Raw genomic sequence first — 25,148 nt, 5'->3', positions numbered from 1 at the left:
TATATAGCTCACATTGTATTTTTATTAGATATCCCTGATCTAGAGAATGAATACTGGAATTGGAATAAGAGTAGGAATCAAAAAGTTTCTGTTGAAACCAGCCCTTCTATTTCACTTTAGGATAAAAGTTTATGATATGGTCACCCAGGACAATGTCATGACAATGTAACTTAAGAAACTTAGGTCCTAGCTGATGAGGTGGCTTACTCAGGTTCTCTGGCTAGTCAGAAGCAGAACTCAAACTAGAACCCACACATGAGTATTACTTCTATTATTCCACCTCTTGAAATGTCAGTGAAAATTTTAAAAGTCTGAATTTTAAAAAAGGTAAAAGCAGCTTGGCTGTAATATATATCCCATTCTATGCCACATCTAATAAAATCACTTACAGCAAAAAACACAACCTCGAAACATTAAAATCATGACCTCAGTAAAAACAGCATCCTATGTTCACCACTCAATCCATATTGGAACTAATCTTTTAAGATACCCATGCTAGGTTTTGCTTTTATTTGGGGCATATATGCACTCCGAATTTATTTCAACACAATTCCACATTAGTTTTAAAGACAGTATCATCCATTCAAGTATATGTCTCTTAAAAAATAGGTTTAAGAAAAAAATTGAAAAAGCTTAAATAATTTACTTCTCAATTCCTGTATTATTGTCTGCCATTCATGAATGGTAACTCAATAAAACATCAGGGGTTTTTAGTGCAATACTCATGAGAAGTTAAAAATTACTATGTTTAAAGCATAGCTACAGTATATAATACACTATATTTCAAATTCTTACAGAATTTAAAGTCCAACTTTGTCCAATGAAACCTTAAAAGTTCATTCAATCTCTATGTTACAGGTTAGCCAGTTTCACCAATAATTATAACCAACCAAAAATCTCTAGTTATAATTTCTTCAATATTCCAAGCTCCTATAAATCTGTTTATATTTCCCATTTAAAAATGGGTGTAATCGTATTGTTAATGACCTGTTCTTTTAGAGCTAATTTTCCATAAGAAACTGAAAAAAATAAACTTACTGCTTTCAACAGTACATAGTACTAAATTTTGTGAAATAGTTTAATAAGCTATGACTGCCAAAATGATGATAGCTATTTTCATTGTAGAGTTACTGCTCCAAAATGCAGTGCTGAAAAATGAAGATTATTTGATTAGGCAGCATGTTTATTTCATTTTGTATATACACACCCTGTATTTATTTTAACAAAGAAAGCTACTATTGGTATTCCAAAATGACATGATTGAGAGAAATAAAGAATGCCAGCTTCCACCTCTTGTCTATGTGCTGCTCTCTCAATGCACCAGGCTGATAAAAGGCTGATACAAATCTAGCTAATGTCTTCAGGCATGCACATACCAATTGTGTTTTCCAAAGGGGCATTTTCCATTTTGATCCACATGTTTGCATTTCTTTGCTTGCTGTTTGTGACCCCTCTTCACATAACTGGAATTAGTGTGCTCACCTATTTCAAAGATTCCAGATTCCTGTATGGCAGGCTGTCCATCGGCTCCAGATACCACATTTAAAGCAGAGCTTCAGCACATTTTTAAAGACTTTTCCAGTTTGCCCTGCTTGTACTGGCCTCTTTCAGCTTACTACACAGAGCAGATGCTAGGTGTCCACTGTCATCTACTCCTGCAACCGTAACCCGGCATGGTGCTACAGAGGCTCACTGCTCCTTCAGTGAGTGCAGAGCCCGTCACAGCGTTATACATGCCAACCCACTGCACAGGAAGAGAAACTTGCAATTCATGGTGAGGAAAGTGCATAAGTATCTGTGATACACTCAGTATCAATATTCAATAAAATTTTTACTGCAAGCAACATATTACAGGCCTTCAGTTTGGTAAAGAGTCTATATTCTACTGTGGAGGATTTTTATTTCCTTAACTCTCAAAGCATCACTAAGATAAAGTCAAAAAATTCAAGAATGGTCTTCCATTTTTAACTACAGAGCTAGTGAAAACCTGGCCATATTTAGGACTTCTGATACAGCTTAACACATGATTCAGACATTGTTATATTCCTATGAGGTGAAACTTTGACACCTTGTTCAACAAACCTACTTAACCACTTCTCCCACACAGCTATTCACTCTTGCCTCAAAATTCTTACACATGCCACCTCCTCCCCATGCCTCAAAATTGTTACACATGCCATCTCCGAAACTCTTTTGCTTCTCTGGTCAAGCATTAACCACCCCATCTTTAAAATCAGATTTCAAATTCACACCTACTTTTCTTTCAGTGCCTCTCCCTTCACTAACTCATTACTTTCAGTATCCTATCAATAGCAGTTCCTATGGTTCTATAAACTCACATACACCTGGTATCTCTGCTGTGGCTACTTTAATCATAAGATACATATAGATAGGAACTATGTCTGCCATTTCTGTTGCACCACCTGACAACATTTTCCACAAGTGATATGCTATTAAACCAGATAATTTTAAAACCTGTAAGCCCTCATGTGAAGTGTTTACCAATTTTGATGATATAAATACTCCCACCATGGCTAATTTCAAGCAACCAACATAAAGTTGCTGAATCTTGGGATAGGAAGATATGGGTACTCTGACTCTGGAACCAGAACAAAGCATTGTACCATGCTCACCACAACTCCTGAGTAATACTGAATATTAAGTTTCCCCTTCTGATAGGCCCACCTACTACATTTTCAACAATTTTCAAAAATGTCTCTTTTCAATTTGAGCTCATTCAAAACACATCTATCTAGTGGAATCATAAATTACATGAGGGAAGATGCTTTTCTTGTCTATTTTCTTTACAGCTGTAAAAATGGCTAGTTCTGGGCCCAGAGTAAACACTGAAAAATTAATTGCCAAATGAATTAATTGTCAATAATTTAAATATAGGAAAACACTATGTAAAATCCAGTAGGAGTTGCTATATGCCTCCCATCATAAAATAAATTTAACCTACATGTGAAAATAAAATAATCATACAGAAAAGAACTATCAAGTTAAAAGATACCTTAGAAATTATCGGGTGTGATCCCTTCATTTTATTAAAAAGGAAAACCTTTCCACAGTAGTTAATTGACAAGTTAATTGACATGCAGTCCCACAGTGCCAGAGGAAGCCTAGAACTCAGGTCTCTTGGTATCTGGTCCAAATCTTTTTTGACTAGGTAATCATTAACTGCCCCTTGGGTTATTACCTATTTGAGCTATTAACCTATTGGGAAACTGCTAACATTTTGAAAAGCAGACTTTTTCACTGTATATTAATGTTGAAAACCAACACAGAAAAGCATTTGATAGAATATCTAATAAAAGAAAACCCAAACTAATTGTAAGACTATCAGTGACAAAGACAGATTATAATTATATAGTTCTGTATAAATCAAACGACATTTTCCTCAACATAGCATCATAGGAGCTGAGATTAGCCCAATTTCTATATTCATACCATCTTTAAATTTGGAATCATCTATGAACTTAATTATCTTGGTTACTATTACCTCTGATCATTAGTACAGAGGTCATATAAAATTAGTCCTTATATTGACTCCAAAAATTACCACCAAGATCTTCCCTTAATTCAGAAGCATAAGAAGCTTTAAAAATGGCCAGGAATCTACTGTCTTTAAAAGTTTAATTTATTTATATATATATGTGTGTATATATAATTATACATATGTTATTAGGTTAATTAGAAGTGTATCTCAGTTATGGTCTTATTAAAAACACCTAAGTAAAAATTCTAAATATTGTGTAAAGAAAGATTTTTTCTTCCAAGAATTATAATATTCTATACTGAATTTCTGTGAATGAGTCAAGTAGGTTGATAGTCTCTAAAGTTGTTTCTACTATGAAATAGATGAGTAAAGCAGAATCCAAGTGTAAATAACCAGTAATATATATAGTGAAAATTACAGTATTTTAACAAGTGACAGATGTTACATATGCTTCTCATGAGAAATCCTTTATCCATTTCATTATTTGCTACCATTTTAAAAATCCACAATAAAATTAAAGTGCTAAATGTGCTATTTCCTCCCTGAAAATAACCAAAATCCCCACCCTCTCCATTCCTAGACCAAAAGTGAATATTTGAAGATAAATGCAGCAGATGAAGTTCATTAGCCAATGTTCCCCTAACACCTAAGGCAGTTTTCTGATTTTTTTGGTATGATCTTATTACTGTCTAATTATCCATATTGCTTTTCTTCCTTTTTGTTAAACAGAAATTCACAGAAGCAGTTTAACCTTTCATTTAGAATCATTAAATACACCCCCCTCCTTCACTGATAATTGGCCTCTTTATTAACTGATTTCTCCTGTTGATTTATTACATATCTTTTTCTTTTTTTTGCCAAATTTGTGTCCATTCTGTTAATACATTCTTTACCTTCTTTCAACTCGATTAACACACTGTCATTGTTACCAAAGCTTTCCTATTATTTCTTCAAGTTCTTACTGCTCTTTAAAGATCCTCTAGTAGAATAATGAATTCTTAATAACCTGGAACATTTTGATGATTCATACTTAATTGTATAGTACAATTTACACGAGACATACAACTAACACTTAAATGTTTCCTATTGTGTTGTTAACACTCTACAGTAACTTTGCAGCAATCCAAATACACAAGTCTTTGCAATGTAACTTATGACCTCTAAAAGCACAGAGAGCCATATTACAATTATCATATTCATAGCCAAACCAAACTGAGTCAGCCTCTGTCAGCAGTTTCCATACAGTTTTTAATAAAATGAAACAGATACTTGTGCCTTCAGTAAATATCAATGTGACCTCTAAACGTGAGTAAACCGGTCACTAGATTATGCAAGGAGTAACCTTTCATAATAATGAGTCATTGAGGCTTCTCTCTAATGGAAATAAACAATTGCCAAAAAAAAAAAAAAAAAAGATATTTCTGTTCTTGGAAAGAATGTTTTCCTAAACTCCAAAACACTGATAAAGTTTGGTGGCTGTCACTTTAAGCCCTCTCCCTTTCTTATCAGCCACAGACACATTTCCCAGCAATGCCACCTCCTCTCATCAAAAACAGTGCTTTTGCTTGTTTGTTTTTGTAAAAGGAAAAAAAAAAAAAAAAAACAGGAAGGTAGCTATTGACCTTAGATCAAATAAGGTGATATTGAAGTTCTGAGATTTCTTCCACTTTTACAGGACTTAAGCTATGAAATGGAATATGGGATCTAGGATCATTTTCTTTTTTTCTAAGAACAGGTGCACAGAGTATTGACTGGTGCAAAGCACATATGAAGTCGACAAAAGAGATGGAAGCAACCAGAACTAGATTAACCAGTGGAGCCAAAAACTCAACACCCATGATAAATGACAACAGAGAAAGAAATAGAAGATGTCTATAGCTTTCGTATTCTGAATAATTTTAAACAAAAAAAGAATTTTGTGCTCATCCTCTTGTAAAATACCTGCCTGCCAACTTTAGATTTTTCGATTTTCAATCATTTCAACTGAAGACGATCTTAATAAGCATATATTCATCTGACTTCTTAGACAAAAAAAGCCCTGGTGTTCAAAGTCCCCTTATCTGTTATAAAGTGTCTGTTTAATGTATCTACAGAGTAGTTAAGAAAACCTCTCCCAGGTCACTCAGCCACTTAGTGACTGAAAACAGCTAAAAGGAGCAATATTTTCTGAAGCCTATTCTTATATCTGGGGCTTCCCTAGTGGCTCAGTTGGTAAAGAATTTGCCTGCAATGCAGGAGACCATGGCTCAATCCCTGGGTCAGGAAGATCCCCTAGAGAAGGAGAAGGTAACCCACTTCAGTACTCTTGCCTGGAAAATTCCTTGGATAGAAGACAGAGATGCCTGGTGGGCTACAGTCCCTGGGTTCACAAGAGTCAGATATGACTTAGCAACTAAACCATCACCACTCTTACATTCTTGTACAAAGCAACTTGCAGGTAGAGGCTTACAGGTTTGTTTTACATAAAAGAAAATAATTTTTAATTACTTAGGCAAGTGGTTAATAAAATTTTTCAAATACTTAGTAAGAGTCTTCTATAAAAGTTCATCTCTTTACACATTCTAAGGGTAGTATTAGAACTATTTGCATCTTTCCATTGCTAAACACAATTTTATATTGCCACTCTAACAAATTTAAAAAAACTGAAGGGATTTAAAGTTAAAATAACAGCCATTTAAAATTTAAAAAGCTCATGTCCTCCAGGACTGCAGTCTGGCAAATTCAGCTGGGTACTCCGCTTGGAGTCTCCAAAGGCCCAAATCAAGCTGTAGGCAACTCTGGGTCCTTCTCTAGAGACTGGGGTAGAGTCCATTTCCAGGCTCACTAGCTTGTTGGCAAAATTCAATTCTGTGTATGACTGGCCTTTGGCAAGAGTTCATTCTTAGTTTCTAGAGGTAGCCTGTTTTCTTCTTCTCATGGTCCTTGAATCGTCAAAGCCAGCAAAAGTGCATGGAAGAGTTCCCATTCTCTGGCTCTCTGACTTGTTCCACTGCACTTTCCTCACTTCCGCCTCTGCCTGCTTTTAAAGACTCATGTGACTACATTGGACCCACCTGGATAATCTAGGCTAGCTTCTGCTCTTAAGGATTCCTGAGACAACATGGATCGGGCTCACCTCGATAACCTAGGCTAGCCTCCTCGCTTTAAGGTCAACTGAAGGTCAACCTTAATTACAACCACAAAGTCCCTTTGCCAATACAAGGTAACCTATCCACGGGCACAATATCTCAACATATTCTCTGTCCTAGGTATTAGGCATGGAAACTTGAGGACCAAAATTCTGCCTACTATAGCTAGCACCTATTTTATTGATGTAACCTTAAAGAAATGTGACTTTTTTTTTAAACAGATCATATTGTTCAAACTTAACAACTCTAACAAAAATGTAAATTTTCACCCTTAATATTTATCCATCCATTTCCAAGAATGACTCAGATTGGCCCTGTTTATATGCAGTGCCTACCAGTGAACCAATCACCCATGGCCTAGATATTTCCTAACTGACCTATCACCCAGTTCATAATCCTCTCCCTGCTGCTGCTGCTAAGTCGCTTCAGTCGTGTCCGACTCTGTGAGACCCCAGAGACGGCAGCCCACCAGGCTCCCCCATCCCTGGCATTCTCTAGGCAAGAACGCTGGAGTGGGTTGCCATTTCCTTCTCCAATGCATGAAAAGAGAAAAGTGAAGGCGAAGTCACTCAGTCTTGTCCGACTCCTAGCGACCCCATGGACTGCAGCCCACCAGGCTCCTCCATCCATGGATTTTCCAGGCAAGAGTACTGGAGTGGGGTGCCATTGCCTTCTCCCAATCCTCCCCCTAGTTGTCTCTAATTTGCATTAAACTGATCTAGCTCTTCAGTTACACTAGTTTTCGTCTCTAGAATCCCTTTCAATTCTTTTCTATATTCTCATTCTCTAATAAACTCTATCTTTTCATCAATTTTTAATATATTGATTATAATTATTTTATACATCATGTCCAATAACTCCAAAAACTAGAACACCATGAGAGTGTTTCTACTGTTTGCTGTTTTATATTTTTAAAATCTTGGACCTGGTTTGTGATACGCATGGTAATTTTTTATAAAATGTGAGGTACTGTGTATAAAACTTATAGAGACTCTGCATGATGTCTCCTGCTTCCGGCAATAACAGATAGTTAAAGTGAAGGCAGATTACCTTAAAATCAAGATTGAGTTTATCAAAGGCTGCATTGTAATTTTTGTAACTTAGAGTCTATTTCTAGTTCTCCCTAACTCCTAGGACATAGCCTTTAGGGGATTCCAATTAAAAGTTGAAAACGCTTCACCAGGGTCCTGCATATGCCTGAATTCTACTTCGTGACTTCTTACCCCTGTGAAACTGCCAAAAATTATGCCCAGTACCTCCCGTCTTAGCCTCCACTGCTTCGCTTCTCAGCCTCATGGCATGAGCTGTTTATAAAGTGACAAAAACCCAAGATGAGAAGTGGCACTAAATACAGGGCTCACCTCAGTGTGTTGCTCCACTCTGGGATCTTTCCCCCTTGGTAGTGCTATAATGCCTTTAGATATTCTTTTTAACGGTGTTTTCTCATTTTCTCAATATGGGCCTTAGTTTGAAATAAACTAGCCTATCATATGTGAAGAAATCAGATACTGATTGATCTCAGTGGTCTCCGTTTATGTGTGCATACATATCTTATTGATTCCAAAAGTATTAAAGATGGGTTGACATACATATGGGATAGCTAATTTTTTGTGTATTATATTTTCTGCTTGAAAGCTCCACTATTTACTTCTTAAATTTTTAAGTTGTTCCTTTGTTAGAATTATTATTTAAAGCTTATATTCAAAATGCTTCTCCTTCACAGTTCAACCTGACACCTTAAATATAACAAACAACAAGCATTTAGGAGTGTCTTTTCTGTAAATGCTGTCCTGCACTTTTTTTTTTTTTTAAGTAGGGTAACAGTGTCCTCAGAGACTGGTTTTTTTCCACAATAAAAATAAAAAGTTACAAACATAAGTACCACTATTTCATGGACTGCTGCCTATATAACTTCGTTCTTTGACAACTTCTAGTCATCTCTCAGAGAATATAAGATTTATGAAAAGGGTTGAGCAGAGGCTATGGATAGCTCCTATAGTTACATTACCATAAAATCTCAATAATTCAAAATTGAAATTTATGATCACTGAAACATCTCTAAGCTATAATTTGTCTCTGAACTAAGAAAATGTTTTATTGCATAATTAAATGTATAAAAATTGTGAAGGCAATTTATCCTGCTCAAGAAAGGAAATTGCTTTTAAGGACCACCTTAAGGTTACCAACTTTCTATCTACATGCCTCTAAACAGTATTTATAAAATCAATTTAATCTAGATCAAATAATAGCAAACAAAACTTACACTATCTCATTTTTTAAGTATCATTTGTAAATACACTTAGTAATGGATACAGATTATTATGGGTAATTGAAAGTGCCAAAATCTAAATCTCTCATCAAAATAAATTACAGCCCAAGACTTCACTCTCCAGCATTTTGAATACCAGTTAATTAAAAACAATGAACAAAAGCCTAGGCACTTCCTCCTATCTATAGAACCTTTCTCTTAAAGTCATGTTCTTTCTAGATTTGTGTTTCTGAAATGTACAATATTAACTACAAACAAAAAAAAAGGCTCTCAACCAAAAAAATTAGGAATAAGTACAATGGAAAGACTAGATAAGTATTCACGATTATATTCTCCCAGCTCAACAGATTAAATGGCTTTTCATACAATTATAAGTCATTATTCAGTATTATCATTGCCCTGGGCATTTGTTACAAAACATGAATTTCGTGTTTTAGCAGACTGCAGTTAATTTCCAATGGTGGGTCAAGGGACCTTTAAAGATTTACAAGCACTCAAGACACAAAGGAACTAGCACCTTTCTTTTTTTCCGCAAAGGCTCTTTTCTATTTCATCTATTTCCCTGGCTCACATCTTCATAACTCTTTGCATATTTACTGCTACAGATGTAGCCATCACAGAAAGTGGCCATTAGCTTAGCATATTGCAAACCAGCTGTCAAAATTGTATGCAGATTCTATATTTATAATAAAGTATTATTGCTATTAATGAAGAGACTACATTTCAGGAACAAGTGTATCAGAAATTTCATGGGATAATCCAATTGATGTAGAGATGCAAGGGCTTGTGTGACTTCTTTGCTAAGAATGAGTAAGGATCCTCAACTAAACCATCACCTCTATATACAGAGGCTTTACAGTTTGACAGTCAAGAACACTGGATTTGATGGGAAGCCCTTCAAACCTTCATTCTTCCATTTACCAGTCAGCTATATGATCTTAAACAAGTTACTTGACCTCTTTGTACCTCAGTGTTCTCACCTATAAATGGGACTAAACACATACCTACTTTACTAGGGTTTATTTTAATGAAGATTAAATAAAAATGAATATAGAATTCAGTATTGGGACTGGAAAATGATAAACAATCAATAAATATTAAAATTGTTGTGAAGCACGTAAAAGAGATGCTCAATTATAATTATTAGTAAAATATAAATCAAACCTACAATGGGATATTATATCACACTGATATAATAAAGTGTGATAAGTGAAAAGTGAAGTGAAAGTGAAAGTGAAGTCGCTCAGTCATGTCCAACTCTTTGCAACCCCATGGACTGTAGCCTACCAGGCTCCTCTGTCCATGGGATTTTCCAGGCAAGAGTACTGGAGTGGGTTGCTATTTCCTTCTCCAGGGGACCCTCCTGACCCAGGGATCGAACTTGGGTCTCCCACATTGTAGGCAGATGCTTTACCATCTGAGCCACCAGGGAAGTCCAATTATTAGTAAAATATAAATCAAACATACAATGGGATATTATATCACACTGATCAGAATGGCTATCAACAAAAATTCTACAAACAATAAATGCTGGGGAGGGTGTGGAGAAAAGGGAACCCTCCTATACTGTTGGTGGGAATGTAAACTGATGAACCCACTATGGAAAACAATATGGAGGTTACTTAAGAAACTAAAAATAGAGCTACCATATGATACAACGAAGATCATGGCATCTGGTCCCATCACTTCATGGCAGATAGATGGGGAAACAGTGGAAATGATGGCTGATTTTCTTTTTCTGGGCTCCAAAATCACTGCAGATGGTGACTGCAGCCATGAAATTAAAAGACGCTTACTCTTTGGAAGGAAAGTTATGACCAACCTAGATACCATATTGAAAAGCAGAGACTTTACTTTGCCAACAAATGTCCATCTAGTCAAGGCTATGGTTTTTCCAGTGGTCATGTACGGATGCGAGAGTTGGACTGTGAAGAAAGCTGAGCGCCGAAGAATTGATGCTTTTGAACTGTGGTGTTGGAGAAGACTCTTGAGAGTCCCTTGGACTGCAAGGAGATCCAACCAGTCCATTCTAAAGGAGATCAGTCCTGGGTGCTCATTGGAAGTACTGATGCTGAAGCTGAAACTCCAATACCTTGGCCACCTCATGCAAACAGTTGACTCATTGGAAAAGACCCTGATGCTGGGAAAGATTGAGGGCAGGAAGAGAAGGGGACGACAGAGGATGAAATGGTTGGATGGCATCACCAACTCCATGGACATGGGTTTGCGTAAACTCCAGGAGTTGGTGATGGACAGGGAGACATGGCGTGCTGCAATTCATGGGGTCGCAAAGAGTCGGACACAACTGAGTGACTGAACTGAACTGATAAGACAGCAATCCCACTCCTGGACATACATCCAGAAAAGATAAAAATTCTAATTCAAAAAGACACATGCATCCCAAAGTTCACAGCAGTACTATTTACAATAACCAAGACATGGAAGCAATCGAAATGCCCATCAAAAGATGACTGGTGAGATATATATTAATATAAAATGTGTGGTATATACATACAATGGAATTTTACTTAACCATAAAAAAGCATGAAATATTGCCATTTGCAGCAACGTAAATGGACCTAGAGGAACTTAGGATCAACAGACACAAACCGCTATATATAAAATAGATAAGCAAAAATAAATGTACTGTATAGCACAAGGAACTATATTCAGTATCTTATAATAGCCTATAGTGGAAAATAATCTGAAAAATATATATATATAACTGATCATTGTGGTATACTGGAAACTAATGTTGTAAATCAACTATACTTCAATAAATAAATATTTTTTTAAAAAAATAAAGAGACTTCAGTCCGACAAGAAAAAAAAAATAATAAACTATAATGGGTACTTTTCTCTCTTTGTAAATTACATGTCTTTTTTCCTTTGTCTCTGAACCTGATCATCCCAACACTCACCAACACAGTGTTTACCTCTCTTTGGGAGTGTACTGTATTTCATAGAAACTACATTAGTATTTCTCCACTTCAGACTTTAGGATCTCATCTTAGTTCACCCTTAGATGAGACACCTTAGACACACTCCAGGAAAGCAGCAGGTACAATGGAAGAAGATTTAGACAGAGCATTTGTCCACTTAAAATGTAATGTGTGTAACATAGGTGATTTCAAATTTTCTACTAGCTACATTTAAAAAAAGGAAAAAGAAACAGGTGAAATTAATTTTAATAAAATATTTTATTTGACTGAATATATCCAAAATATGTCTTTCCCAGTGGTTCAGTGCTAAAGAACCCACCTGCCAATGCAGGTGATACAAGAGACTCTGGTTCAAACTCTGAGTTGGAAATATCCCCTGGAGAAGAATGACAACCAATATTCTTGCCTGGAAAAATCCATGGACAGAGGAGCCTGGGGGCTGCAGTCCATGGGGTTGCAAAGACTTGGACATGACTGAGCACACAAGCACTTGGTATACAAAATACTATCATTTTAACAAGCAGCAGTAGCCACGTTACATAACAAGCACACAGTACCAGTAGTAAAGAAGCCAGAGTGCCCAAGAATTGATGCCTTTGAACTGTGGTGCTGGAGAAGACTCCTGAGAGTCCCTTGGACTGCAAGAAGATCAAACCATCAATCTTAAGGGAAATCAACCCTGAATATTTATTGGAAGGTCTGATGCTGAAACTGAAACTCCAGTATTTTGGTCATCTAATGCTGACCCATTGGAAAAGTTCCTGATGCTGGGAAAGATTGAGGACAGAAGGAGAAGAGGGTGTCAGACATGAACTTGGGCAAACTTTGGGAGATGGTGAGGGAGAGAGAGGCCTGGTGTGTCGCAGTCCATGGGGTCGCAGAGTGGGACACTACTGGGCAAATGAATAACAACAAAAGCCACATTTAACTGCTCGATAGCCACATATGTGTACTATATCAAGCAATACAGGTTTAATTGGACCTGTATTAAAATACAGGTTCAAATGGACCTGTATTCAAATTCTGGCTCTGCCATTTACTTGCTAAATCTTAGTTTTATCACTTTAACTATGTCTGCAAGATTTAGTGTATACAGAAGTAGAAATATAATGTTTACATATGAAACATATAATGGAGAATCCGGTAGGAACCTGAAACGTCTTGAAGTTGTCTGAAGATTCTTCAATCACTATGTCAAGCGACACAGATATTTCTCTTTCTTCATATGATGAAGATCAGGGATCTAAACTTATCCGAAAAGCTAGAGAGGCACCATTTGTCCCCATTGGAATGGCAGGTTTTGCAGCAATTGTTGCATATGGATTATATAGATTGAAGAGCAGGGGACATACTAAAATGTCTGTTCACCTGATCCACATGCATGTGGCAGCCCAAGGCTTTGTTGAGGGAGCAATGACTCTTGGTATGGGCTATTCCCTGTATCAAGAATTCTGGGGGAAACCTAAACCTTAGAAGAGGAGATGCTGTCTTGGTCGTCTTGGTGGTGCTTGCTTTAGTTAGACATCTCATATTGAGGTTATATGTTTATGCTGAAAATAAATTGTTTGGGTCAGACAAGAACATGGTAATTTGAAAATTGGCCTCCTTTCTTGCAGGCTTGATTTGCCTGGTGACCAAGTTACTGGTGACTAGTTCACTAGCTAGGTCATTCAGGGGAGTCAGACCAGCACAAAAGAAACATGTCACTTTTAAATACACTTGATAGTGGTACCTGTCCACCTTCTTAAACTCTTCTGTTGAAATTAGTTCTAAAGAAGACAACATGCCAATCCTGAAAATGCTCCCAGTTGCTGCAGAATATCATATGCTTTTGATGTAAAGTAGGAATCCTATTTACCCCAGTTAATTTAACTTTCTGACGGCCTTGTGGACTGAGTACTGTTTTAAGGGCTGGTTGGCTCTTGAGGAACCCTTTCAGAACAGTGCATGGAATACAACATTACAAACCTCCCTGGAAGTCTGTGTGTGTTTTTAAACCAACACTAAAAAGCTGGTAACAGAGCCACTTTCAAGTAGTATTTATTTAGAATCATAGTTATAAACATGAACTTGTGGGTCCCTTTTAGCTCTTTAGTAATTGCAGAATTATATTTTGCTGCTGTTATATTAGAATAATTTTAAATTATTTTGAAACATGTATTTTAAGTGCTAATGCAAAGGTAAATGAAAAACACTTTTTAAATGTGTGCGGTATGTTTGTTTTCTCCAAAAGTATCATCAACTAAATAAAATCCCTATAGTGGAAGTCATTGATGAGCAAGCTGGTTTGGTCAGACATTATACAAACTTTGGTATATCACAGAATGCTTTGTTGTACTTGTGAATTCTCGTCTAACCTGAATTTACATTCCATGGTGATAACATGGTAAATGTAGTGTTATTAAAGTAAATGAACACATCAAAAAAAATATATATATATATATAATGTTCTAAACCAAAGTTACCTAAATAAAAAGTACATTAAAAAATAAATAAATAATGTCCACTACCCACAAAAATAATAATAACTATTTCCTGTTACTGTTATGAGAAATAAAATGACAACCCAAAGCACTTAGTGTAATGCCTGACATACAGGAGTATTCATTAAAGGAGAATTCACTCACCCTTGCCTTCTACTGTAGAAGTGAATGCTGGCTCAGTGTAGTATAATCTGTCACCTAGCCTTAGTTCCTTCCCTTCAACCCTACTACAAATTGTAGCCTTCCCCACCTGCACAGGCCTCCCTCCTTGCTTCCTAGCATCTAAAGAATTGTCTATGTGGACTTATAGAAGCCATGGGATCTCTTAGTCAGGACACAAATATGTGGTTCCAAGAACCTGAAAAGCTCCATGCCTGACAATTTCCATCTCCTCTGACCTAGTCTTATCCACCTTCCCAACTGTTACCACTGCTGCAGCCTCCCCAACAACTGCCATCAACAGCACCACATCCTCACTGGAGACAGACTGACCCTCAAACATTCAAAGGGATCATTCTCCAAAATATCTGGCCAGGACCCTTCAAAACTGTCAAGCTTAAAAAAGATGAAGAGTGACCAAGGAACTGTCACAGATTAGAAGAGACTAGAGAGACAAGAAAAATAAAAACAAAATATAGGATCCTGGGTAGGAGTTTGGTCTAGAAAGAGGACATTAGTGGGAACACTAATGAAATTTAAATAAGGTCTGTAGATTAGTTAACAGTATTGTATCAGTGTCAATTTCCCAGTCTCCATAATTATGCGATGGTTGTGTATGATGTTAATATTTGGAGGGTATAAGAAGAATAAGGTTTGAGAAGCTAATGTATAACATGGTGATGACAGTTAATAAGCTGTGTTATATAACTGAAATTCGCCAAGAGTAGAACTTAAATGTTCTCTCTCTAGCTTATGCCCAACCCCCTCCCTGCCTCCCACACACAAAATGTAAATAGGCGATGGGCGAGTTAATTAACTTGATGAGGGAAATTCTTTCACAATGTGTACATATATCAATTCATCCCGGTATACACTTTAAATATCTTACAATTTTGTCAATTTTATACTAATAAAATTTTAAAAAATAAATGAGGATATGTGAGAACTCCCTGTACTATTTTTACAACCTTTAAGTCGATAATATCTCAAAATGAAAAGTTAAAACACTCTTAAATGTGATTATTTGAAACTTTATTATGAAGGAAACTCTGTCCCAATGGTTCTGTTAATTGATATATCATTATAAAATAGTGCTACTTATGTTAAGTCTATGGCAGTAAGGCCATCACACAGGTTAATGAAAAGTCAATTCCGAGGTATAGAAAATCCACCTTAATCACCACTATTAGTCTGCAAATCCACCAAGAGAGTATGATGTCTCCTGCATACACTCAGTAACACTGAGGACTCAATGACAGCAAATAATGTTTTGTGTGATGTTATTAAACAAAACACCCTTCTATTTAACATTACTGAATAACGTGCTTAAACAGTTGCTGCACTGCTACGGTCTTTTACAGAAAGAAAGTGACAGGAAAAGAGAAGGAAGGGATGCAAAGAAGCATATTCCAATATGTACCTTTCCCCCACCCAGACCTTCCTTGCATTAGGGAATAGTGTTGGTCAATAAACTGAATGAAATAGATGGGACAGTCTGCTTTGCTACATACTGTCTTACTGTAACATGAATTAGTTCATAGGCAGCTGGTGAGAAAGAATGGAGAAAGAAGTCGGTATAAAGCAGAAGCTTCACTGGTTCACATCTGATTTTCTCCCAAAACCATCAATGTCTCATTAATAGCAGTTGAAGGCTGAGTACACTAAAGGCAGCAAGCTAAGAAGGAATCAGTATTATACATTCAACTTTTTTCCTAGGAAACTTATTGCAAGTTTAACCCGGATCTTTGTTTAAAAAAAAAAACTTACAACAAATAAAACAACACAAAACAATGAACTGAACATCCATCTCTGGGATCAGTACATTTTGTACAAAGCCTGCAATCTTTTCTCTTCTTGCAAATTCTGATAATAATAACACTGGCCCTTGAAAACATAGATAGCCTCAAACCTTCCTTATATCTTCTTCCATCAAGCTATCTTCACCTTTATTGTTTTAAGTAAATCCAACATTTACTGCAGTGTTTATTTATTAGAAACTTCAGATGTCTTTTAAACAGTGCTATTGGAATTATTGTTATTTTCATTGGTGTTCTGGTTATGAAGATGCATAAGCCCTAGTAATTTAAGAATGAATTTGCAAACCACAAAGTTTTCCAGAAAGGCATATGTAATATTATAGTAGAAGTGCTGCATTTCCACATACTCTGAATACATAAAATTCTGTCCAGGAATGATTTAAAATATAAGCTGTCACACTACTTTGTTACCAAAGATTACTTATGTATCAATAAAATGCATAATTAACAACAATTTGTTATCTTTGTATTTTATATTTAGCCATAAATTCAAAATTTAGTCATGTGTTTCTGTATTAGTCACACATTTCTTATATTGACAGGATATTCTAATGTAAGGACATGTGTCCAGAAAGCATTTTTGCTCATGAAACTAAAAAGATACTTTAAACAGTGTCTTTTATTAGTATTGCATCATACTAAACAAGTATAAGCCTGGTTGTTCACCAAAAGAAAGCAACAGTTACTGCTTGATGATTATTTGTTGTTAAATAATATGATACCAATCACTAAGCATTTTTATATGTAAATAGCTCCTACTAACAACAAGCATTATGAAAGAAAATTTGTGTTATTTGTACCTGACAGAGATATATCACATAGTTAACTCATTTAAAATGCAGTTCAACTGAGGTAGCTATCATTTAGTATATCAACCTCAATTTGAATATACTGTTTTTGAAATTAATTTATATAATAAATATCAATCATTTTAATATTTACATAAAAGGATAACGTTCTCTTCTTTTTTAATATAGTCTAGGATATGCTAGGGTACCGTTTTGGATCCATGCAAACTTGGATTTTAAGGAGCCTTTTTTCCTCCCCAATTACCTATTCAAATTCATTTGGTTAAAGATAGTCAGCATGTTTCTCACAGAAAAAATACACCGCACAATCGTCTGCTTATAAGGTGACCTCTTTCACTTGGGTGGGTATCCTCTCCATCACGGGCTAAGTGAGGATGTAACCTTGTCAAACCAAAAGCGAAAGAATAATGAGCACACGACAGGCTAACCCAGCATGGGAAGGTTGTTAAGGAGGTTGCAGAAGCAGTTCCCTGAATGACAAAGTAAAAGGATACTCTGAAGAGTAGGTTAATATTAAAGAAAGCACTCAAGAATATGAGAAGCATTAATCCCCATCCTTGGATGTCTGCCATACAAAACTCCACTCAAATTTATTTCATTAGTTACTGACCAGGTTTAGTTAATATGTTTTCAAATAAATCTTAGTAGAACAGGCTTGACTGAGACACATTTAGAAAATATCTATTTCCACAAAGCAGTAACCAAAGATAAGTAAGAGCAAGTAGATAACGTTTTACTTTTACCAATTATAAATTATCACCCAACAATAAACAATTATTCTAATTCAAGAATCATACTTATAAGTTCCAAGTCTTCACCAAACAGTAGGATTTTACTATCATTAAAACAAATAACAGTAACTACTACATTAATTGCTTCCCTAATGCACTAACTGGCATAACAGGGAATCATGTTAAAACATTTGTATAAGTAGCTGAAAAGAGTAGAAATTAGGCAAGTTCTGTTGCAGTCTTCTCAGTGTAAATTTACTTTTAAAATAAACAAACAAATCTCAAATCTAAATCATTCAAACATAGGAATATCATTGTGCAGTCATGTACATTTTGACATTCCTTCTCTACACTAAGATTAGAATGAAATTCTTGTTCCTGACCAGTCGTAATACTTTAACAGAGAAACAGTGCCACCTTTTGGTCCCAAACAAAAGCCTCCAGTCTACCATCTTCCAAACTTCCTTTTTTCAGTTAAATCACTGATACGTATATATAAATGCCACTGAATTTCATGTCACACTTACAATGGTCTAGAAATATTTTGTAGCTACACAGGTAATAAAGCATGAGAGTAACATACAAGTTGCTTCCAAAATGCAGTATTTCAAAATAACTCAAAATACCAGATACATGTACTCTAGATCATCAATATAATAATTTCTAATCAATATTTCATCAAAAACATTTTGCCAAAACCAAGTATGTCAATCAAGTGATAAATTTTAAGTATCATAGAAAAAAATCTTCTTTCATAGTATTGTTACATTTCAAAATAGATTTTGAAAAATGTATTACATTTTACATGAACCTATTAATTTAGTAATTGACAATATGGTATAAACAGGGAATTACTAGCTAAATAAGATAATTCTAAATTGTCTTATATAGGAATATAGTATGTTTCTGATTTACTTACACTAATGACACAATGTCACCACGTTGTACTTCAAAATTCCTCACTTTCCAATGGTTCAAAAGCACCACATCAGATGACTGGCTCCCTCCAGGATTCAAAGAGGGCTAAAAAATAAGAAGAAAGAGACACATCTGTCATTTGTAATTTTCAATCTTCATGGTTCCTTGCACTTCATAGCTGTAGTGCAGTGCAATAAAACATTTCTAATATAGTAGCTTTCAATAAATTGCTGTTCTAAAATAACTGCAAATGATGAGTTTTCAAAAAGGCTCATCGGGATTCTTCACAGGTAACCAGAAAAAAAAAAATTACCAATACTCATTTCAAAGGAAAATGTGCTAGACAGTCAACTCTTTACTAAACTCCCTTAAAGAGGCATGGAAAATTTTAAGAAATAAAAGAAAAAAGTGAAATCAAGCCTCCCTATAGAATATTCAGATAGGACCTAATTCCATAGTAAGTACATGTGATTGCTCCATTTGGAGAGAAGAAGAAATAATCTCACATCAACCAGGAAAATACCATAGAAACAGTAAAGAGACCAGAGTAGCAAGTGATGAAATAATCTTGGAAAATATGGGAATTTCCCACTTTGATCTCTCTTTTCTACAGAGAGCTTGCAGGAAGGGTCCTGGCTTTCAGTTTAAGCCTAGTAAGCAGCCTTCACCTTGGATTTAGACAAGTCTAGATATGCCTAAGGACCAATGGGGCAGACACAGAGAAACATTTTCTGTAAGAGTTCATCTGACGGTCAGGAATCATCTAGGCATAAGAAACTGATTAAGGAACCATAAAGCCAATACATCTATCACCTGGACAGAACTGCTGAAAAAGTCAATGGATATCAAGTCTGAAACTTGATAGTAGAATAAGAAAAAGTAGGAGAGCTTTTTCACACTGACTCTCCAGGGTCTCTGAGAACGTCATTGGTCTAAAAGAGCAATTGCTGTGGTGGTGGGGAAGGTACTAAACCACAACGGAGGCTCCCCCCATTCGCAGATGGTGGGTTGGCAGCAAGAACAGACAGCCACAGAAACCAGGGCAGCAGCGAGGAAAACAGTACATGCCCAACAACAGGCTATCCCTGGAGCAGTAGTGCCATGGTGATGTTTTAATCACTCAGTCGTGTCTGGCTCTTGTGACCCATGTGGACTATAACCTGCCAGTCTCTATCTATGGGATTTCCCAGACAAGAATATTGGAATGGGTTGCCATTTCCTTCTCCAGGGGATCTTCTCAACACAGGCATCAAACTCTTGCATTGCAGGAGGATTCTTTGCAGACTGAGCTACCAGGCAAGCCCTAGTAGTGACATACTATTTTTTAAAGATTCCTGGAATTACTTGTAGGTTTTCTAAAAAGCAGGTGTGGACAAAGGCATAGAAATGTTGTGTGGATGCTATTATAATGACTTTATTTTTGACTCCCCAGATTTTTTGTGACCAAAAACTTATTGGTTATCCTTGGGGATCTCAAACACTCTTATAGCTTCTGCAACTCCTTTATGTGATAATGCCTAAACCTCTCTAACTTTAGTTTTGAATTCCCTGTTAATCCTCACTTGACTATCTGACATAAAATTCAGTACTATTAAATGGAATTTGTCATCATTTCCTAGCATAAAAGTTTTCTCCCTTTTCTTACATCCTACTCACTACTTCCCCAGACAACCAACTTTAAATCTTACTTACCTTTTTACTTCGTGTCCAATCAGTCACCAAGCTAAAGGGATTTTTTTTTTCATAATGTCTTTCACTTAAGACCCATTTTGTCTAGTCTCTCTTCTATCATCATCCTTCAAGCACCAATCACCATATAAGCCTTCACTGCTGTTTAGTGGCCAAGTCATGTCTCTTTTGTAACCCCATGGACTGTAGTCCACCAGACTCCTCTGTCCGTGGGATTTTCCAGGCACGAATACCCGAGTGGGTAGCTATGCACCTATACTATCAGTCTCTCACCTCCAACTCAAAAGTGAATGATTCTATTTCTTTCCAGCTATAAGATTTTGAGAAAGTTACTTAACTTTGTTATACTTCAATTTCCTTACTAGTAAAATGATGATATTTAGTAACTTTTCTCTAATTAGTAATTAAATAATAATAATATCCAATACTCAGCAAGTGCTTACCATGTGCCAGACATTGTTCTAAGGGCTTAACCAATATTTACTTACTTGGTGAGATCATGCATTTAAAGTGCTTAGAATAGCTCTTGACCCCTAGTTAAGCTCTCAATAACTTTTATTAGTGATATAACTAAATCACAATTTTAATTAGAGGTAGTTTTGTACCCTTACCCCAGGTTCTTCATCCAGCTTTATCCCTAATAAGAAACAGCTGCAGCGGCAGGACAAATCCAAGGGGCATTGCTGGGCTGTGGTGCTCGGGAACAGAGCTTCTGGAGTCACTCAGTCAGGTTAGGCGAAAAGCCAGGCTTCCGTATGTGGTTTATTCTCTCATCCATATTTCTCATTCATACTTTCTCTTTCTTCCTCTCCTTCTATATCCTTCAGTTCATTACCTTGCAAGCCCTTTCCCCTTATTTCTTTGTATTTTTCCTCCTTACGTAACTGATGTGGTAAAGGTGGCTTGGGGGAAAGCAACTGTACAATGAAAAGAAAAATCTACTTCCCACTGCACTTTCACTGGGTCCATTTCTTTTCCTTGCCATCAGAGAAGTGAAGAACAAAAGTGATTTAATTATTTCCAACAGTTCTTCCTTAGTCTCTTTTGTTGTTTTTCAAAAGTTTGTGATAACAACTCATAATAAAGACATTTTTACTGTATCCAAAGTACAAATGCACATATCTGAACAAAACATCACAAAACAATAATCACCTTTACCACAAACCCTAATATTGTAATTTCTATTCTCTCCTAATCCATGTTTTTAAAATCCTGTCTATAATGATTTATATTTATATTTTATAAATCATATAATTTATATGATTTAATAATCAATTATATTAATTTCCTATTCACTATTATTGATTTTGATGGTGGTGGTTTAGTCGCTAAGTCATTATTGATTTTGCAACCTAATAATCAGTTATAACCCACAGTGCTAACATCATAGATTTAGATGATTGTTCTTTAACCATTATCCTATGAAGGCTGCTTTTGTCTAGAAGTCTACCTTCAGGTCTTTCATCTCTGTTTTAAATTATTTTCTTAGAAAATCACATGAATATTCTAGGTGCAAATACCACCCATAGACCTATGACTCTTAAATGTGCAGTCCTAAATGACTTGCTCCTCTTCTATATGCAATCCATACCACTTCATACTACAACATTCAGAATGCAGTATGTCATATTTATTTACCTGCCTCACAACCAAGCAAGATGTACTTTTTACTCATTATTATGTCCCTTAGTTAAATTTATACTCTACCCTCAACTGCATTTCTGAGATTCTAGAACATGATTCTAACTGGTTGTTCAGCATCAAATCTCATCAAGCCATTCCCCTACTTAAAATCCTTTATAATAAGCTTCCCTGACTACCAACAAGACTGTCTTCAACATAAAAATCAACACACACATGGCATATAGGACCCTACCAATCCCTACTTATATTGTTCCTGCAAGTGACACTCAATCACAAGCAGTACTCTGTGCACAAGTTACTTCCTCACACTCCAAGACATCATGTTGTTCTTGTTCAGTTGTTAAGTCACGTCCAACTCTTTGCAATCCCACTGACTGCAGCACACCAGGCTTCCCTGTCCTTCACTATCTCCAAGAGTTTGCTCAAACTCATGTCCATAGAGTCAGTGATGCCATCCAACCATCTTATCCTCTGTCACCACCTTCTCTTCCTGCCTTCAATCTTTCCCAGATCAAGGTCCTCTACAGTGAGTCAGCTCTTTGCATCAAGTGGCCAAAGTATTGGAGCTTCAGCTTCAGCATGAGTCCTTTCAATGAACATTCAGGATTGATTTTCCTTAGGATTGACTGGTTTGATCTCCTTGCTGCCCAAGGGACTCTCAAGAGTCTTCTCTAGCACAACACTTCAGTTCAGTCACTCAGTCGTGTCCGATTCTTTGTGACCCAGATGCCATGCTCTTAGTTTTTTGAATGTTGCATTGTAGACCAGCTTTTTTTACTCTCCTCTTTCACCTTCATCAAGAGGATCTTTAGTTCCTCTTCACTTTCTACCATTAGAGTGGTATCATCTGCATATCTGAGGCTGTTGATATTTCTCCTGACAATCTTGATTCCAGCTTGTGATTCACCCAGTCTGGCCTTTTGCATCATGTACTCTGAATATAAGTTAAATAAGCAGAGTGACAATATACGGCCCTGATGTACTACTTCTTTCTCAATTTTGAACCAGTCCCCTGTTCCATGTAAGGTTCTAACTGTTGCCTCTTGACCTGCATACAGGTTTCTCAGGAGACAGGTAAGGTGGTCTGGTATTCCCATCTTTTTATGAATTTCCCAGTCTGTTGTGATCCACACAGTCAAAGGCTTTCACGTAGTCAATGAAGCAGAAGTAGATTTTTTTTTTTTTAATTCCTTTCCTTTTTCTATAATCCAATGATTTTGGCAATTTGGTCTCTGTTTCTCTGCCATTTCTAAATCCAGTTCGTACATCTGGAAGTTCTTGGTTCACATACTGTTGAAGCCTAGCTTGAAGGATTTTACCTTGCTAGCATGTAAATAAGTACAATTGCATGGTAGTTTAAACATTCTTTGGCATTGTCTTTCTTTGGAATTGGAATGAAAACTGAGTTTTTCCAGTCCTGTGGCCACTGTTGATTTTTACAAATTTGATGACATACTGAGTGCAGTGCTTTAACAGTATCACCTTTTAGGATTTGAAATAATTCACTGGAATTCCATCACCTCCACCAGTTTTGTTCATAGTAATGCTTCCTAACACCCACTTGACTTTGCATTCTGGCTCTAGACGAGTGTTACAGTGACTACACCATCATGGTTATCCAGGTCATTAAGACCTTTTTCATATATTTCTTCTGTGTATTCTTGCTACCTCTTCTTAGTATCTTCTGCTTGTTAGATTTCCTGTGATTTCTGTCCTTTATTGTGCCCATCTTTGTTCCCTTGGTATCTCCAATTTTCTTGAAGAGATCTCCAGTTTTTCTCATTCTACTGTTTTCCTCAATGTCTCTGCATTGTTCACTTAAGGTTTTCTTATATCTCCTTGCTATTCTCTGGAACTCTGCATTCAGTTGAGTGTATCTTTCCTTGTCTCCTTTGTCTTTGGCTTCTCTTCTTTTCTCAGCTATTTTTAAGGTCTCCTCAGACAACCACTTTGCCTTCTTGCATTTCTTTTTCTTTGGGGTGGTTTTGGTCACTGCCTCCTTTACAGTGTTATGAACCTCCATCCATAGTTCCCAAGGCATCATATAAGCAAAATTTTTGACTGAAATGTTTCCCTCTTTCCCCTTCCCACCATTTAACTATACTTCAAAAAAAACACTTGAATTGCGTGAGGCAATCTCCCAGGAATTCTTTCACATCACTCCTCACCTCTCCTCCTCATTCCCATCTTCAGTCTCCATTAGATAAACAAATGTCCCCAAGTTCCTCATCAAAACCTGACACTCTTACTGTCATAGAGCGTTTTTTAATATTAATTTATTTAGCTGCATCAGGTCTTATTTATGGCATGTGGGATCCTTTTAGTTGAAGCATGCAAGATCTTTAGCTGTGGCTTGGGAACTCTTGGTTCCCAAGAGTTATATGGATCTAGTTCCCCAGTAGATGGGATCTAGTTCCCCAAGCAGGGATCAAACCTGAGACCCTACACTGGGAACTCAGAGTCTTTGCCACTGGACCACCAAAGATGCCCAATTATAGCGCTTTTAAGCATTTTTATAATTATCTGATTGTCTCTCTTTCCAAGAGTATAAAAGCATTTTAAGAAGAGATTAGTTCTCAAGTCTGTGTTTTTGATACCTGGGCAAGTAAGGATATTAATACATTTTAATGGAAAGAATTTTTTTTAATAAACTAATGAAATTTCCAAAGACTTTCCAAATTAATATACCCAATACAGAGCCCTTTTTCCATCTTAGACCCAAAGTCTACTTCTATATTACCTTCCTTAGTAAACAGTGTCACAATTCACCCAATCCCCTACTCCAGAAAATCTTGAGTTATTCTGAACTTCTAACTCTCTCTGAGTCATCTATCCTCAGACTTTCCCTCTTCCCAGAATGCCTTTTCCCTACATGGAAAAGTTTTATTTATCTTTCCAAACCCAGCTCAGTTGATGATGACTTCTCTGTGAAGCCTTAAAACAGAACCTGAAGTTTCCTTGAGGAAATTACCAAATTACATGCTGGTGCTCCACAGTTAGGGACAGAATAATCTCTAGAGACTCAAATTTTGACACCTGCATTCATCTTTCCCTTACAGA

The 25,148-nt window shown here is 36.4% G+C and overlaps 2 protein-coding genes across 7 annotated transcripts in view; one reads left to right on the top strand and one right to left on the bottom strand.

Annotated features, from left to right (window-relative positions):
- The window catches only part of IMMP2L (inner mitochondrial membrane peptidase subunit 2), a 961,484-nt gene that overhangs the window by 858,662 nt on the left and 77,674 nt on the right, over positions 1 to 25,148 (bottom strand). For all 6 annotated transcript variants that reach the window (XM_059885866.1, XM_024991063.2, XM_024991059.2 and 3 more), the window contains exon 4: positions 18,757 to 18,860. In XM_059885866.1, the coding sequence (XP_059741849.1) occupies positions 18,757 to 18,860 (104 nt within the window). The remainder of the gene's footprint in view (positions 1 to 18,756; positions 18,861 to 25,148) is intronic.
- Positions 12,962 to 13,652, top strand: LOC101902290 (HIG1 domain family member 1A, mitochondrial-like). Its single transcript, XM_059885868.1, has one exon. It carries the CDS (start codon positions 13,030 to 13,032, stop codon positions 13,309 to 13,311), a length of 282 nt encoding a protein of 93 aa, XP_059741851.1. The 5' UTR covers positions 12,962 to 13,029; the 3' UTR covers positions 13,312 to 13,652.

The sequence above is a fragment of the Bos taurus genome, chromosome 4, assembly GCF_002263795.3.
Source record: "Bos taurus isolate L1 Dominette 01449 registration number 42190680 breed Hereford chromosome 4, ARS-UCD2.0, whole genome shotgun sequence".
Classification (NCBI taxonomy): domain Eukaryota; kingdom Metazoa; phylum Chordata; class Mammalia; order Artiodactyla; family Bovidae; genus Bos; species Bos taurus.
This window is presented reverse-complemented; position numbering and strand designations above follow the sequence as displayed.